The sequence below is a fragment of the Telmatherina bonti genome (assembly GCF_933228915.1).
Source record: "Telmatherina bonti genome assembly, chromosome: 15".
NCBI classification, from domain to species: domain Eukaryota; kingdom Metazoa; phylum Chordata; class Actinopteri; order Atheriniformes; family Telmatherinidae; genus Telmatherina; species Telmatherina bonti.
The window spans coordinates 24,910,573-24,929,947 of record NC_136613.1 but is presented as its reverse complement, the minus strand read 5'-3'; the positions used below and the strand labels follow the sequence as shown (position 1 = coordinate 24,929,947).

General features: G+C 37.5%; 1 protein-coding gene across 1 annotated transcript in view; it reads right to left on the bottom strand.

Moving 5' to 3' along the window:
- The window catches only part of LOC306766336 (ephrin type-A receptor 6-like), a gene marked incomplete at both ends in the record, with an annotated part of 174,903 nt that overhangs the window by 82,777 nt on the left and 72,751 nt on the right, over window positions 1–19,375 (bottom strand). The window contains one exon of the mRNA XM_079254033.1: window positions 1,130–1,285. Coding sequence (XP_079110159.1) covers window positions 1,130–1,285 — 156 coding nt within the window. The remainder of the gene's footprint in view (window positions 1–1,129; window positions 1,286–19,375) is intronic.

Genomic DNA, 19,375 nt, shown 5'->3' with positions numbered 1-19,375 from the left:
GAGTAAATGCAAAGCTCACAGCTTGTGAAAGTAGACGTGTTGCATAAGTCTACTCATCTTAGTTTGTGCGGTTGTTAAACCATCAAAAGGCTTCGTGTTTGGAGCAAAAGTAGCCCTGAAGATTGCAAATACGCTTGCGCTAGGAAACTTGCCAACAACTGACGAGCCATAAAAAAAGGCACAAAATTATAATTTTGTACACCGAGGTCAATGTCTAGGTGGTCCACATGCGCATGCAGGTCCACTTTCAATGGGCGGCATTTTGAATCTCCTCAAAATAAAAATTTTTCCCCCACAAATAGGAGGCAGAGATGCAATTCACGTCAAAGACGACCATTAAAATAACTTGTAATAGCAATTTGAACTGACAAGTCTTGAATAGATGCACTATGGTATTTCATCTGAATCAAAATCTTGCCATAAAAACAATGATTTACAATTTTAAAAAGGCTTTTCTAAAGGTTTCCCACAACACTGTAAACTAAAAGTATCTTTGCTTTGTGTTGCTGTAAAAGACAAATACATAATTCCACCCTGGAGAGCTCTCAGACGTGGCCCCCCGTCTATCTCAGTGACAGCTAAATGGCTTTTTAATTAAAGGAGAATTAGTCCAGTTAAACTGTAATTTAATGCAAATATGAAGTCGTAATGACAGTCAGTGAATCATCGATGAAGACGAAGCAGCTGAACAAAAGCCATGTAATTCATCCAGAGACTCTCCACTGTTCAGTTTCACACCAGATAAGTCCCTAAGACAAGACCACAGCAAATTCTGGAGAAATCCACCATTTCTAGAAAGTAATAACTCACCCTGATTGCCAGGCTCATATAAGTATAGAGATATTAAGTATGAATTTACAGTGAATTGAATAAAATTCAATCAACTGTATTTCTATCTCTATATAAGCAGTAATGACAGTGCTGTGTGTGAGGTTGAAAGTTCTTTCTGTGAGTCCACGAAGATAAACCTCATATTTCTCCTTTCAGTCTCACCCTTAAAAAATGCTAGCAGCAGAACCAGTCTGTCTGTAAACCTCGTCAGAGGTGTTTAAGGTGTTTATCTGACTGCTAAAACATGTGAGGAGGACTGTTAGCAATAAAGTAAGACCCCTTTTCTCAGGTTACTTACGTGTACAAGCCATACTTGGAGGATCTTTCTCAGCTCTGAAAAAGCCCTTCTCACAGCGGCAGATGGAGGCTCCTTGTCCGTAGCCGAAACTGTGTGGAGGGCACTTTGAACACTTGATATTTCCAGCATAGGCCTTGTAGAAGCCTGGGTGGCATGCTGAGGGTGACAGAGAGACAATGTGATGAGAAAGAGGAAACAAAACACATTGTGTCATGGCTGGGCATGGTAAAAATATCAAAATAAGAAACTGACATATCAGAGGAGAAGCAAAGAGAAAGAGGAACTCATGAAGAACAGAATGTTGTGATATGTATCAGAATAGACATTTTTTTTTTATTAAGTTTCTCAATTTCTGCTATGTTACTGGTGAACAGGAGAGACTGGTAATTCCTGGTAATACTCAGCATCAAAGCTTTAAAGCCTAATTCATATTTTTTGCTGGTTTCTAATTCACAGTTAATCATCCCAACTCCAGTAAATGTGGTGAAAAAGAAGCTCAGAGAGAGAAAATACCCTAATGTATCAGCTATTACATTTGTCTGTGTTTAAATCCTACAGTTTGAGTTTTCAGGCATTGCAATATCAACCTGACATGGCAAATGATTTGTAACACAGAACCATCTGGGAAGTCGACCATGGAAACTGTTGGAAAAGGGCAAGCACGTCCAAAAGATACTCAGCAGGTGATTGCATGAACCATTTATCTATCACTGTCACAAGTGATGTTCAAACAACAGCTCAGCGAGGCAGTGCGATAAATCAGATTTTGGCTGCAGCTGGTCAGGAGAAAAATGTAGAAAAAAAGAAAAGAAAAAAAAAGAAAAGAAAACAAAGAGAAACTTTTCAGTTTGGCTTACAAAGCTGATGTTTCCTCTTCTCTCAGACGGAGTAATGATGGTGGTTCTCCACAGCGTCTACTGATGTTTAACCATTCAAAACAGTGATTGACAAGAGCTTTTTTTTAATCACACAAAACTTGTGAAATATCACATTAATAGTTTCATTTTCACCTAATGTGAAAGACTTGTTACATTGCTATGAATATAACAGCTTTGAGGTTACAAGTATCCTTTTTAATTTTTTTGCCTACATAAACACACAGCTTGCATATCAGAATTTATATAAATATTATCAGAAGTAGTCACATGATTCTAGCCTGTCTTACCATCCTTACTGAGCCTGTTTCTGAGAGTTAGGGACTGAAACATGCACATTAGTAACCTGCCGGTGGTCATTTTGAAGGGCTCTGGCAGCACTCCTACTCTTCCTTCTAGCACAAAATAGCATATTGCAATCCTGCTGCTGGGTTGTTGTCTTGCTCTGGATGAGCTGCACTGCATGAGTAACTTGTCTGTGTTGCAGACACTGCCTCGTATTAGCTCTAGTGGTGAGGGCACTGGCAAAACGCAAATGTGACCAAAAATGACCAAAAATGAACCATAAAGGATTCAGACAGAGAAATGGTCTGTTGTTACCACCCCCTGGACTTCTACTTTATAGGGAGCTGTCTTGCTAATTGCCTCCCATCTAAATGCGCTCCCAGAATCAAAATGCAAAATCCAATTACTAAAACACACACTGAACCTTTGCCAGCTTAAGTTGTCAGATGAAAGTCGCTACGGATGTAACAATTAGAGGTAAAAACAATAAAGCAATTTATAGAATTTAATGGCCGCTAGTGGAGAAACCACTCATTTGGAACAACTGAAGAACTGACCCAACAAGTTGACAAGGCAAAGAGCCTAAAAGAGATCTTTCCACATTTATCAATGGAAGTTAAACTCTTTGTGTGTGTGTGTGTGTGTGTTATTAAAGGAGTTTGCGTTAACAGGCAAAGTGGCTACCGTGGTTGTTCCCAAGCATGAACTATAGGTGAGAAAAATGGTCTTTGTATCTTTAATGGAAGAAAACCAAACACAGATATGAAGTTACCTCTATGTTATTTATTAGTCAGTTACAGGATACTGTATTCTAATAAATATGGCTACACTGACAGATAATGTGATCAGCATGTTAACAAGGCAGCAGCATCAGCTTCACTGCTTTGTCTGTGTCTACTGTTTCCTACATACATTCAGGCACATTTTTCCGCTGTGCATCTTGACAGCTGTTTAAAAAAAAAAAAAAAAAAGTGAAAGAAATGTATAAGGCACTAACGTCAGTGAAAAAACTTCTTGAGACAGACTGCAAACACCTTTTAATAAGATGGTTTAATCTGCCAAATCGCTTCAAAGTCATGGAGAAATTAGTGGCACATTGTTAAATAATTTGCACGGTGAAACGTTCATTGCTGCTGGTTGTCATTGATTTAACTCAGTAGCACAAACGGAGGCATTTAAAGGGACTACCTTGAAGCAGTGACTATCTTTATGTGTCTCCATTGCTGCCTGTGATGAATGAAGCCGTGGGGGGAACGAGGTAGTGCCTGAAACCACCACTGCACCGATCAAATGGGGACAATTAGGACAAAGACAAGAAAGGTTGACACACACACACACACAAACACAAACACATTTGATGATGTTGATCCGTGCACGGATCTTTTGGAAAATTAAATGTTTATTGTCTAAATGATTAAAATTCCACATCGGTAAACAGTCATTCCTGAATTCAAATCAGGTCTGGAGTCGCAATTCATCGATCTGTTGCTCTTTTTAATCACAGTGTCAGTAGAGAATAAACTGATTGCATTTACTTAAAAAAGTGGTTCTTTCCAGCATATTTAAATAGACATTGGTCTGCATGAGTTTGGACGCAGTCACACACTCTAGCGTGCACACACACACACACACACACACACACACACACACACACACACACACACACACACACACACCCACGTTACATTCACCACACAAACACACGTAGTCTTTCTGTATCAGTATGATAAGTGACAACCCCGATGGCGTACCAAGGCTGCCTCTGTCATTAACCTCTGATACCAACATGTCCTTGAGTCAAAAACCGTCAGTCAACCCCTCCACCCTACCAGAGCCTGTTTTAGACTCTGTCAACCTAATGGCGCCCCTGCCCGACCTTCGCTTAACTTCCTTTTTGGAAACCTCGGAGCATCCAGTTGTAATCTGTCCAGCTGAGCTTTGTTCCATGGCTACAATGGCTACTTTGCAATGATTGACTGCGTGACACATGCAAGGAGGGACAGACCCAGTGGCTAAAGCACACTTATGAACACATGCTATAGTAACCCCACAATAACAGTGACACACAGCAAACTAAACTGAAATCAAGCCTAGACATCTTGACTGGGAAAAGGAAAACCACTGTGTGCAAATCAAGTGAACTATTGATCCATCAAATCCAACCATTGTCATTATATTCAGGCATGAAAGCAATCACATATGTATAATGATACCATCATAGTTCAAGAAATTGTTGACCGTGCAGCTCTGATTTGTCACCTCTGAATAAAACTGCTGATCTAGGCGGCTGAGGAAGACTTTATGTGGTGAGCATGAGGGCTAAAATAAGCGATGACTATAATATCAGGAGGGAAGTGGGTGGAGGATGCAGAGAAAATCAGAGTGTAATAAGTGTGTGTATCACTTTTGCATAGATCATTAAATGTCAGTAACATGCTATAAAAAAAGCCATATGTTAGAGTATTATTGTCTAAAAAAGCACAGACCTAAATTGTCACAAAAATGAATTTAGCCATAAACAAAGCTGAAAAACACCCCCTGCTGCATCAGTTGTAGTAGACAGAGTTACAGAGGTAATTTTGTATTGATGTATGCTCTGTATTGAAAAGATGTAAGTAAATTCTCTTTTAGTTCATGCTTGACTTTAAAACTGAATGCGTAAAAGGAAAAAAAGAAACAGATGCTTTGTGCAGTCAGTCCCTTCACATGCTGTTGAGTGATTCTGCAGCATCCTGATCAAAATCGTGCACATGCCTGAATCGAAAATAAGGAATTCAAAATGCATTCAAAAAGCTAAATGATGGCTTCAGAAAACATCCAAAAGTTCTGCCACCACATGTTAAGAGACAGTGTATAAAGTTTAATTAATGGCAACATTATAAAACCACGCAAGGTGGGATTTTTCTATTTTTTTGTTGCCCAGTAACCTTGAAGAAATCACAATGTAACTACACAGAGCGGGTTTATTAGCATTTTATTCCAAGTGTAGTTTCTATTTTGTGCTTGAAATTTTAGAGAGCTAATAATTCTGAATGAATGACAGTCAGTTTTTCTATATGGCCGTGTCCTTACGTCAGCAGGCAGCTCCATGATTGAGGGGACATTGTTAACAATAATCTTCACCATAAAGGATCTGTGACACACTATGATATCCTTCCATTATCAGTGCTGTGTTAGAAGGTTTACACCTATAACATTCGACAGTAGCAACACATCAGAGTACACTGCTGTAAAGCAAACACCTGTGAAGAAAGTTAACCAGCTGAGGAGGGAATGAGAGACTAATATTCTGACCCATTGGCCTTTGGGTCTTTGATCTAATCGAGGACCTTCAGTCCAAGGTTAATGAGATCTGGAAGTCACCCAGAACAACTTCACACCCAGATCTCAAAGCTCAGGATAGGGGCCCTAAGACACAGAGGCGGCAGATTGGTCGGTAAGGTCTCTCACTTCATAATCACTGGACCTGAACGACGGCAGAAAAACTGGCAGGCAAATCATGTACAAGGAGAGGAGCTGTCTGTGTGTCTCTGCCCGTCTAACTGCATGTTACTTTGCTTCGGGGATGGCTGAAACTTCAGAAATGTTGGCAGTGAGCAAAAACTCTAATGAAAAGGTAAACAAAGAGAAATGGAAAATGAGCATTTAAACATTTAACCATCAATTGCATATGAATGTTTGTATTATCAACCACAGACTGGGTAATTATTTCCTTTAGATTCAACTGTTAACAGAAGACCTTTATTTTCCCTGTAAGCCGTTGTATCAGTGTTGAAATGTTTCGGTGAAAACGGATGAGTGTGTGCGTATTACACTGTAGTAGTCTGAAGTTTTGCCATGCAAACTATCCACTCTAATGTCCAGGCTCAGTCAGTTGTTCTCCGATTGAAAGCTTTGCTGTTTCTTGAATTTGTGTCTAATGAACTTTTGCGTCTCAACCCTCATTTTCTTTTCATAATTTCCATCAGCTCTGAAATATTCTGCACATGCGGCATGTATGAACAACTGGGAAGCCAGAAACTCTCTAGTATCCATGCATGCATACATGACCTTGGCGGTATTTTATCACCCAGAAAGTATCCCCGACTTTAAACCTTACTTTTATAAAAGAAAAAAAATCACAACCTTCCAGTTTTTGTTTTATTAGGCATAGGCAAAAGCATATCTGACAGTCTTTGAGCCTTTGTGGTGCATAGCCGATGATGGTGGGTTCCTCTCCTGGTGGCCAGCGAAGAAGAACAATTCCAAGAGGAGCACAATTCTGCAGCATTTACTTGCAGATCCACATCAACAAATGTTGCAGAATAGTTCAGCTCTTGAAATCAAAGGCAGTGTGGTGAGGAGGCGAAGCAGGGGATGAGAAATCATTGCAGAGATGGTGGCGATATAAGCAAGATGCAGGCGGAAAATCACTGAATATGTGAAAAAGAAAATGGAAGAAACGCTCTATTTTCAGTTTCATTCCACACAACAATTACCCTCCTCAGTGTCTCCTCTCTGAAAACTATAAAACAATCTGAATAAAGCCTTATTGCTTTTCTTACTGTGCTGACACAATGTACATTTTATCCATATGTACCGCGTTTATATTACAGTGGAACAGTAACCTTGTTTTCTGTCTCCATACAGAATATTTTGCTCCCACAGAAGGAAAATGCAATCCATTTTTCTTTGCTTATGTAACACATATACTTCAAAACAAAACGAGAACCTGACATATATTAGTATAATACAAGTACATCTCAGTGCTTACATTCAGTTACACTGCTTCTAGTTGCACTAGAGATGATAAAAGGTCCTTCCTGATTTTTTTTCCTTCTCTCAAAGAAGAAAAGTGGTGCTGGCACTCGGAAACCCACGTTTAATATTTCCAGATGTAATCAGAAACAACACTCTCAAATACTTCAAATGAAAAGGCCTCTTCTCTTCTCCCTTTCTGTTAGTTTCTCCTACTCATCACACTTCCACACTCTCTTCATTAGCTAAAGCAGGGAGTGGCATGTCTGATTTACACTTCAGGATTAGTGTGCCCTCTCTAACACACCTCTGTTGAAGTGATGAGTGGTTAGCAATGCAGGGGGAAACAGGCTTCATGGTGCAATTGCACCATTATCTATTTATAGCTGAAGTTCACAAGCTTAACATATGAAAATCTTCCTTCTTTTGTTGCTTGTATTAGTTAGTAAACCTAATCTTCAGCCTCAGCCCTATAATTTTAACCATCATGAACCTCTATTACAACAACAACTTATCAGGTGTGTACTTCGTAGAAATTAGGATTATAATCTGTTTTGTACATACATTCACACCCTGAGGCCGCTTATACGGGTGCTGACGTAGTCCTGTAACTCTTTAGTTTGTTGACTGCAACAAGTATCAAGTTCCTTTTTGGGTCTGAGCTGTGTTGTACACCAGTCAATACAGTTGTAGTCCATTTTATGGGGACAAGTTTCAACACTGTTTTATGTTCATGTTTACTCATTGCAGGCATAACAAATCATACAAAGAGCTGAGAGTGTCCCAATATGATTTAATATTTACAGCAGGGACCATAAACTCCAGTCCTCGCTGGTCACTGCTCTGCAGGTTGAAGATGGTTCCCCAACTCCATCTCGCCTGATTCAACGTAATAAGGTTTCCAACAGCTTTTGGTCACTTTCTACACGATGAGCCTTTCATTTGTGTCACAAGATCCAAAAGATGCAGTTGCTCCCTGGTCCTGTTTCCATGCATTTCTGTGTTACTTATAATGTGTCAGAATAAGAATTTCAGTTTTGAGATAAAACTGACACAAAATATTGACAAATATTTTGTCCCAGGATTCTTGGACCAAATATTGTTTGAAATAGTCTTTAGTGAGAGACTTTAACATCCAGGGTAACTTTAAATAGTTTTCTATGACTTAAACAATTGCTTTTTTTCTATCTTACCCTATGTTTTTTTTTTTATCTTACTTTCAATTTTTCTGTCTAATGCCATCAAAGCTAACTGTGGTTCAATGGTGACACTTGCCCAGATCCAGATCCGTTCATGTTTTCCCTGATCTGGACAAGTTACTTCCGTTTCCTTTCCACTCTGTCCCGTGTTTGCCAGTCATTAACTTCTTACACACATTTATGGCAATGTTTCTTCAAGCTGAACCCCTTCTGTAGCCTAGAAAGTACCAGCTGTGGTGACTAAAATACTACCACTACACATTGTGTCCCATGGGATATGTGTACATGTCTTTTTTGGCATTATGAAAACTTTTTCTTTGGTGTGCCACACTAGGCCATTCAACCAAGAAAAAATGGATGTGCCGACTTAACTAGAGATGTTTGTTTTAACCTACCTAGAGTTGAAATCCATTTAACCTCACTTTATTTTCCAAAATCCCATCCTGCATTTTGAAAGCCTCTCTGCTACAGCCAAATGTTTCAGACATATCTGTAATCAGCTCAATATCTCATGACTTTAAAAATAGCTGTGTTAATGGTGTTAAAGCAAAGGCTATCACTAACACAGCAAGCTGGAATTTTTATACTTACTCACAGCAGCACCAGTTCACATGCACACATCATTTTCCTGGTTCATTTGTTCCATCATGTTCCATTGCGATTTTTTTTTTTTTTAAATAATGTGTGGTATTTTGTGTCAGAAGTAGTCATTGAGTTGATTCAGGCCAGAATACTGGAAATTAAATATCAAAGGTTAGATTATGAATGTAATAAGTAATCTATAGGGGCTATAAACAAACCAGAATAATCAGAATTTATTATGGTTTGCACTGGTAACATTTTATGTCTTCATGTTTCCTTGTTTTCATTGTGATACCTGGTTTATATATATATATATTTATATTAAAGTTAGGCACGCTCTGTCCCCCCTCTCAAACCACAACAAACAACACGGGTACTCCAAAAGTCGTCAATCTGTGCTTGTTTCTTATATATATATATATATATATAGATATATACATATATCTATATATATATATATAGATATATATAGATATATCTACATATATTTATATATATGTAGATATATCTATACCATATTCAAAACCGTTAATGGAAACACCAACATTTTGAAAAAAGTCTCACATGTTGCTAAAAAATTTTACGCTCTCATAAGGTGGTTTTCCAGACCTTTCAATATAGAAATATATTGCAAAAGTGTATTGGAAAAACTTTTTTGAATTTCGTATGGGTGAAATCTCAGAGTTTTAGAAAAGAAACAGGAGAAAAGCTTTGAAAATCCGTTGCCAAATCCCACAGGAAGTAGAACACCTCAAAATAACGCTATGTGCTTACTTTGCATGAACTGAAATTTTTGTAAAATCTTCCGAGGTTAACTACATTTTACAGGATTTTATGAGACTTGAGGCTAATGATCTGTTGGTTGCAGTTAGTGTCATAATTTGGATAATACATAATATGGTACTTTTTATGGTTGACGACAGACAAAGATAAGAAACAAAACACATGAATAAAAGGGTAAAATCTAATTAACAACCCCACACTGAATTGTTCATAGTTCACCAAAGACTGTGGTAGACAGTATAATTCAAGAGGGACTATTTCTTATATGTCAGTGACATTATCAGAGACACAGATCTTTTTATGAACTTTCTAGAGGCCAGCCTCACTGATCCCTTTATAGCAATGTTTATAGCAGCACAGACAATGTTGTGCCAAATGAACTAACAGTGTAGTAAACCTTTCAAAAGGCCCCCGTTAACTCGGGGTGAGTGTACGGTTTCTCTCTAAATCTTCCTTCGGAGACAAAACTGGAAGAGGATGAAGAGTGGACAGAAAGGCTTTGTTTTCATAGTCTGAGCTGGACTGCTGGGACAATGTACTCACTGCCTCCAAGATGTGCTGACCCCCCTTAGGATAGCTCTAATGCACAGTTACAGCGGTAAATCTTTAACAGGGATTATTGTTGGTCTCGTCAGCTCTACTGGGGTTCCAAGTGAAATGTGGCACTTGTAGGACAGACAACAAGTGGGGCAACACGTATCACAGTTTTAAGGCTGGGCGGTGATGATGATGTCACACCCAGTGCAGCACTTTGATCAGATGGTATTTTGAGGTGGTTTTAATTAAGATTAACATGAATGAGGGACAAGAAGGTTATTATTAACACTTTTTTAAATGCAGACTCTTAAACAGCTTGCCCTACGCTCATCTTCATTCCAGTGTTTTCAGTATAAATTACATAACTCACAGTGACATATGCCACTTAAATAGAAGGGAAAGCATGTCAAAGTTGGTACATATAGAGCTCTAATGAATTTATTATTAGGTGTTAAGAAGATTAGCACGACAGAGTCTCCAAGTTTTCTCTGGCTCCCTGCTTTCCTTCCACATGATTGATGCTGACTGGTTTTAACATGCTGTTAAATTGACAGCAAATTGTCTTTTGGAGAGGGGACATTAGCATGAAGGCCTCTTTGTGGAAAATAAATGTCAAATGTCTCCTCAATAACAGTGGAAACAAAAGAGGGAGATAATGACACTTTGTCATTTACGAACATCAACCACATGATGAAACTGGGGTGAAATTAAAGTGTATTTGTTGACTTTAATGGCTTAGGTGACCCTCTTTTTTCAATGTCAGGATATTTCCTTTCGCAAATAATTAATGCTGAATGAATGCCAAGTTTTTATTAAGGAGCAGTGTAAGAGAGCAGTATTTACATATCTGTGGCTCACATATCTTGCCAGCCCTTTGTGACACAATGATGATGTGAAATAAATAGTTTCTCGTACTTTCAGAAAGAAACCATTGCAGAGAGGAAAGGGAACATTCAAAAATAAAAAAAGGTCACTACATGGCAACACCTGTGTCCAACTGAACTCTCAGCTGTCTAACTAGCACAATGATGTCCCTGTTTGATTTCTTGCTTGTGTTGTTCGCACTCTCAAATGTAAGTTACTGTGGAGAAAACCGTCTTCTAAATGAACGTAGAATAGAATAGAATAGAATAGAATAGAATAGAATAGAATGGACAAACTAAGGAAAATTTAAAGGAGCTCTAAAAGTATTTTGAAACACAAAACACTTTTGAAAACACAAAACACTTTTGAAACACAACAAATTATGAGGAAGGATAAGTGATGATGACAGTGTGATAACAGACAACAGTTCTTGAGAAAAAAAAGTTACTTCTAAAGTAACTGTGGGGATGCTGCCACATATTGTGCCCATCCTAGTCTGCTTGCTCGGAAAGTCAGCTTCATTCGGGGCACTTTGAATGTACAAAGTCTGATATGGATCAAAGAATCAGACTCATTCCGCCTACACATGCAGGTCTTGGTTGTTTTAAGTGGACCAAATACATTGTGGATTTAACATGTAGCAAAAACACTAGGGTTGTGACAAAATGCTTTTGTCTTGATTCTATTCCGATTTTTTGGGTGCCGAATCGATTGAAATAGCTATTTTCACAATTCTTTGTTATTGCTCATTTTTGTAGATTAAAAACAAAATAAAAATGTATAAAAATGTTTTGATTTCCTCATCATTTTGCTTGATTTCAATTAGGAAAAAACAATACAGTAGCCAGACCATCATTCTGCTACTATAATGCCGAAGAAGACAAGTAGAAAGATCAATAAAAACAATAAAAATGACAACATACATTTATAATAGATTATTTTTATTTATTTGAAAAAAAAAAAAGATTTTTTTTGAAAAAAAAATTGATTTTAAAATTGTGAAGCAAAAAATTCAGATTTTCGATTTTTCGATTAGATTTTCCCACCCCTAATAAATACACAACTAAAATATACACACATGTGGGACGATAGGCACTTTTGGACAGGAGACACATCACATGGTCAGACATGGAAGAATTTGTTAAAAGTTCTGATAGAAATCTCATCAACGTAGACCACTAAGATCTGATGCAGCTCCATTTTCTTTTACCTCTAGTGGAGAGTGAAACATGTTTTTTTTTAAAAGATCAGATTCATTTGAGAAGTACAAAGTGAACACAGTCTGAGTTCAGAATAATGTTGCTCACCCCAACAGAACTGACTCCCTGTTCATCCCAAGTCTATCCGGCTATCATAATGTGAATGCCGCACAGAGTAGGCCTACATAGAAATGAGGAAAATCAGCTTTTTCACGGTGGATTCCAGGTACAAGATTCAAATGGGAACTTTTTAGAATTCATATGAGAAAATGAGACTCAAAATGGCAGAAAAAAATCCAAGCACAGTCACTTGGGATGAGGAAGAGCATTTTCATGGCACTAGTGGGAAACATTTTCCAGTAACTGGGCAAAAATGAGCACAATTGGAGCAGAAGATTCTGTTGTTAATGATCTGAGGACAACATACTCTCCCTGCACTCTAGTTGGAACCACTTACATGCATTTTCAAACTGACAAAGTAGCGTCATAAGCAGAAGAGATAGACTCTTGCCTCTTTTAATGTTAATATGCAGGTCAGTGGACCAAATCTTGTACAGCAATGTAATGAGGCAAAACTAGAAGGCAGAAGCACAAATTGTTCCAGCATTTGTGCCATATTCATTTCCCTGTACTTAACAAAAATACCATATTCCAAATTTTCAAGACCACTTAACCACAGGCTCTTATTATTCTACACATGTATACATCCACCTTTTAGTAATTATAGGCTCAATAGAGGAGAAAATAATTAATGCACTTAACAAAATTTAAAATGTGTCCCAAAAGAATTTTTATATTAAGGATCAAAACTTTCACGATTGTAAATAATTACATAATATGTTTGTCAAGTATGTTGATCAACTTCCTATATACACACACACACTGCAAAGTAGGAGGCGGGGTGGTTGGTGATAACATAAATGAGAAGAACTGCAACACCAGTCCTTTGGTCAGTGTTGATTTAGTTTCATTGAAAGTTGAAGTTGTCCTGTTATCTGCTTCAGGCTGCATACAAACTTTACCCTCCATCTCTCCCTGACCCACCAGCCTAATGTCTCTTACAAGTAGATCCAGAGTTATGGTAGAGTAATAAAATGATGCTATGCCAGAGAATCTTTGCTTCATATGCTCACATTTTGCCTCGCAGATGTGTTCAGTCACAACAATTTTATACCTATACCAATTCATTTCTGGCATCATGACATTTATTGAAAAACACATTTGAAGTAGCAAAATTGCAGCATGAAGCTTTCAATTTTTCCAATTTTTCAAGTGTGTGAGCATGTGCCTGAACAACTGTATCAGTACACATCAGTGCAGCTGTTTTTTGAGCCACACATATCTTATCTGTGATTATTATTTAGCACACTTAGGTTGTTGTGGCATGAACCTGAACTGCCCCAACTGCATTTAAATCCAAATTTCCCTTAAAAGCATATAGTGATTTCTAAGGCTGGGATGGTTTTATTAATCAGAACAACAGATCTGATCGTTGTTGATGAGCATGGTAGGAAGAAATGTGTTTCCGAATGCCTACAACAACAGCTACTGCTCTCAGTGGCACAGGGAGCTTATATGTGAATTAGACTTCACAGGATCGGGTCATTGTGTCAACATATGATAGTGTCTTGCATGTGTCCTCAAGCCGTTGTTGACTGCTTAAGTGTATCTAAATTTTATTATATATTTTCTGGTTTCAACCAAGGCTTTTTGTAGCTTACAAACACAATTAGAGTGAAGGAGACCTCCTCCACCATGTGTGATTGACAATCATAGATTCATGTTGACACAAGGTGACTTTGAGTTGGTGGACATGTAAAAGAAAGGTAAAACAAGCTTTAACTGGATTTTTATTAAATATTTCCAAAATAAATTTTCAATAATTAAGATGAATTCTATCTGTGTTTAACGCGACATTGACTAGTTCATACTGATATACTGTTGATATCTTTGTTTAATGCTATCACTCGCAAGCAGCTGTTGTGGGATCACATTGATACCATGTATCATTTATGGATATAAAAGTCCTTTGTTATCTTTCTACCGCCTGTCTTGCTGGTTTGATAGCATAAGAACCAACAACTCAATACTTTGTTGTGTATCATTGATTTTTTTCTGTGCTTCTGAGTCAAATATTCATGCAGTCCTGAACCATCAGCTTCTATTAGAAATACCTTAACTCAGCAGCTGAATATGCATATGTGTATTGAAATATGAACATTTCATGCAACATAAGTAAAATTAGAAGCTCTAGGAGTGAATATTCTGATTTCTTTTTTTTTTTCTTATATCCACCACTGTTCCCATAACATCATTTGTAGTAGCCACTTTTTTGTTTATCAAACTGTAACCAGATGCATTTGTTTAGCTAGCAGTGTCACAATTACAGATTTTCTGGGTCTGATTGTTGTAAAAAAATAAATAAGTAAAAATCAGGAAATATTTTCACAACATTATTGAGTGTTAATTAATTTCCTAACACTATAAATGTGTAATATTACATGAACACTCCTTATGGGTCTTCAAATTTTAATTAGGACTGAAATAAATGCGTTGATTTAAAGAGATTATGTAAGTTTAGTTTAATGAAAACTTTTTTTCTCATTAACGCATAAAAAATAAAATCACGTCTAATAAAAATTCCCATCAAGGTAAATCTGTGCCCTGTCATAGACGTAAACATAATCCAGCTAAAACTACTTTTTCCTCCAAATTGATAAAGTTTCTGATAGTTTTCAAGGCTTACATGTAGATAATAACCACAGGATGATCCATTTTAAATATCAAACAACTTTGCTTCCATTCTGTGTGCAGGTTGTGCTGATCTTCCATATTCGTTTAGGCATGATCTTTTAACTAAAGTTACAATATTGAGGAATCTTTACAATTAATTAATGGTGATGTTAAATACTGTTAAATGAGATGACTGTGACAGCCCTATCTGCAGCTCTGCTGGTGCCTGCTTTTTTCTGATACAAAACAGTAAAACAGATACTTTTTTCACCAAAGCTTGTTTGTGCCTTTTGGAATTACGACAACGTTAACAAGACAAAAAAAAAAAAAAAAAAAAAAAAAAAAAAAAAAAAATGCATGGATCCACTGCATGTAGGCACTCTTACTTATAGACAAATATTTCCAGATGCACACAGATAGAAACACATTCATGCTGATCGATGAACAGGGAGCACATCTTCTTAAGATTCCTCAGATTCCACTTTTCAGATCTATAGAGTGTAATAGTGTTTAATAAGGCTGACATTACACTAGGATAATCCCACTCTCTCATGCATCGACACACAACCAATTCCATTTCCACCACCTCAGCTGTTTTCTCTGCCATACAAAAGCTCATTTCAAGAAAAGGAGAGCAGGGCACAAAACCAGACCTCAAATATCAATTACCACTGATGGAAAGGTGGAAAAATAGCTGATGGATGCTACATTTCCTCAAATCCTGCACTGTTATTTCTATTATAGAGCAATGACAATATATGATGAGGAAAAGTTTACTCTGATTGACTTAATATGAGATATAGCAGCTTTAAAAAGTGCCAGAATGTGTGATTATCTATGTGTATCATCGTGTGTGCGCAGAAATGAATAACATTTGTATTATAATTACATGCCAACAGGACAGAACGAAGATCTCTAAATGCTTTCGGATTCAGTTTTTCATAGTTAAATTTAATATATGGCGCACGTTTTGGTTAGCCTGAATGAAATTTTGCGATCCTGCTTTTCTTTCTTTTGGCTCAAGATAAGATGGTGGTCTTAACAAAAACATCTGTTCTCAACAAGTAGACCACAATTCCAAAACACAACATGTCAGATGCAATACTTATTCTGAGATAGACTATTTTGAACTGTTTGTTATATCTATTGTAGTGGTGATGAGCTACAAAAATGAAATACTTGAAAACTATTACTTATGTGAGCTTCATCCCAAAACTCTGGATTTAAGATCCCTCTGCTATGGCTGCTATCTCACTAACACAAGAACTATCATCAGTTTGGCTGCCTGTTTGTTACTTCTGTCCAAAGTATTTGATGCATTTAAAACAAGCTGAGCGTGTTGTCTTCATAATGTTCCCATGAGGATGGTCTTAGTCTAAGTCACCTCCGGCAACAATCTCTAAGAAGACAAACTCACTGTAAGAAGTCAAATCAAAGGCAACATTTCAGAAATGTGCCTTTGATCCATTCAGGCTTGCCATCTGTCTCATCGCAGAACATACATGTCTGGCTCACTAATAAATAGAGGAATCTTTCCTTTACTGTTATCTAAACAACCTTTTGTCCAATATGCCTGAAACTCAGCAGATTTATTGCTGAAGTCCAGTGTAAATGGACATTCAGATGAAGGTTAGTCTAATTTTGGGGATCTTCACCTGCTGGTAGTCCCAGCCGTTGCTGGGCAACACAATGACAGGGACAGTGACAATGTCTGCAACCTCACAGATTATATAAGACTCATCTGTGATGATGTCTCTGAGGCTCTTGTCTCAGTTTAGATAATATGCCTCCTGCAGTGGAAAGATTCACAAAGTGCATGCAGCTTAGAGATATCTGCAGATCTGGATTTGGGTGAAAGATTTTAGCCATTTTTTTTTTAACTTTGTGCACAGCTTAATGTAAAGTGGAAACTCCCTGGATATAGCACTGAGAAGAAGCAGAGTTTCAGGTAAAAAAGACCAAAAGGTAGACCCAACTGTCAACTCCTCAAGCTTGAAGGGCGTTTTACAAAATAAACACAATTTATTGAGCAGAAAACCCTTAAGGTTACTGGTACTTAAATGCACCAACATGAACGCGGTCAGTCCTGCTGCCTAAACACAAAATAAGACTTTGGATTACATGACATCATTCCAGGAGTGTGGGAAATGACATGTGGATGTTCTTTCTCATAGGAAACAACTGTTTGCTGCGGTATAATTGTTACATTTAAAAAAAAAAACAACAAAAGACATTTACTCAAATAAGTCAGCGGAAAATATAACCTAATGCGTATTTGCATAACACAGCGCTGCATTATCATCTTGTCCCCTGAGACCACAGGTGCAGAGAAAGTTCTTTTTTCTCTTTTAGTGATGATGGATTCATTTAACTATGATTAATGAATGGAAAAGAAAAATGCTGAGTCAGCACATGATTTATTGTTTATTGATTCTGCAGTCATATCTAAACTGTTTTTATAGTTAATGACCTCCAAATGATAATGATAAAGCCTAATTTAGAATGATTAAAAGATTGTCAGAGGAGTGTCAGTGAAAATCTAAGAGAGATGGATATAAGAGAAGAGTAACCTTGAGATTGTAGTCATTACCTGAGCTTGCTCTGTCACACAAACACCGCCGCAGTCGCAGCCCTATGGCTAATTTTCCATATAAACCCCTGAATAGAAAGAGATAAGGTGTCTATGAATTAATCACATCTTGCTGTATTTGTTTCAATATTCTCAGCAGCTCACTGAAGATGGCTCAGAGTCAGCACACAGCTTGGGCTTTTACAAATCACACTGCTATCCCCAGTTTACGTAATTAGTTTAGTGTTATTGCATTCAAATGGAACAGAGGGTGTAAAATGCGTTATTGCTTTTTAACTGAACACAGTGGGTAAACTAATGTGCTCTACATGATCAATAAATCATATCTGAACACATCAGCTCCCTGCCAACTGGAAAATGAAGCAGTGGCTGGGTCTCTGCTTGCATACGGAATAAAGGTATGAAAGGTGTGTAGATGTGTAATATCCTTCTAATTGTAAAACACAGAAATATTGTAAATTGTAGGCTTGATATATTTGCGCCATGTCATCGTAATGCGCCTGTGTATCCTTGTGAAGGTAATGATATTATACCTTATAAAAAGGTCCTGTCCTAACTTTATTCTCTAGAATGACAAAAATAATACTTGTTAATAGCAGCTCTGCACCCTCTCATTGCTGGTTGCATGCTCCTCTCCTCCCACACTGTGGGTGGCACAGTTAGTTGGTCCATTTTGTATAAACTCCCTGCAGTTTGCTAATCATGTTGACCACCAGCTACCAAATTAAAGCTGTCACTGCCGCTGCTGGATGCTGTTGGTTTTAGCAATGTGGCTCCCAATGGATAAATGGATCCACCACATGGGGCATTTCCTGTTCTAGTCTGTCACACAGATATTGAGGTGGATTATTTAGTTTTCTCTTCATTTCAACAATTAATATCAAATTTTCCAATTTAAGAGCTGTTACTGTTGATGTGGTGTAGGTTCAGGTGTCATTAACTGGTTTGTGTAACGTGAATAAATGATAACGTTTTTAACTCATTTTATTTATATAATTTACCATAAAATTAAACAAGAATGTGTTTAAAAGAACTTGACCACAATCATGCTGAATGTTTATAAGTCTTACATAACAGCAACACATTGTGTAATACTCATTAATTAATTTCAGAATCCAATCACTGCAGAATAATCTCTGTTTATCTGATGTTAAACTACTGAAATAGCGGACCACTGTGGCTGAAGTTGAATTTCTGCATATTTTAATATTGTTGATATGAAACAACAGATGGCATATATTTCATGTGTCATTTGTTTAGTTATGTTAAGGGTAATGGCACTGTTCAGAAAGTCATCTCTTCAAAACACATGGTATACAATAGCAATTGATGTCAGTTCACAACAAATGAGCCCACTCGAATGTTTCCATTTATTGCAGTTTAGTTTATGTATGTTGCAGTAATTTAAAGCTGAATTTATCCTATAACCCTTTTCTGTAGCAGAAAATCTGACCTTAAACACTTTGCTTCTGGCTTGCTTTAATGGCACACTGGTGTTCATTATGTGAATTACTGGGGCTGTCAGTGCCATGAAACATCCAGGGATCGGAAAACCACAATTCACAACTTTGTTTCCAGCCCAGCAACACAGCTGTGTTGTGCTTTGCAGCACTGTGTAACAGACCAGAAACTGGAGAATAAAGCCTGTTACATACTCCACGAGGCGCAAGAACTGAGTTCTTGTTCTTGAGGCTGCAAGAACAAGAAAAAACGTTTGGATCGTTTGGATCAAGGATTTTTTAAAAAGGATTCTTTAACATTGTGCTTGGCGGAGGTTTCCGCTCTCCGCTCTGTTTTTCTAGTTTCATATTTAACGAGCAACTTCGTCCGCGGCAGGGCGGGTTGTGCACGCGGCAGGGCAG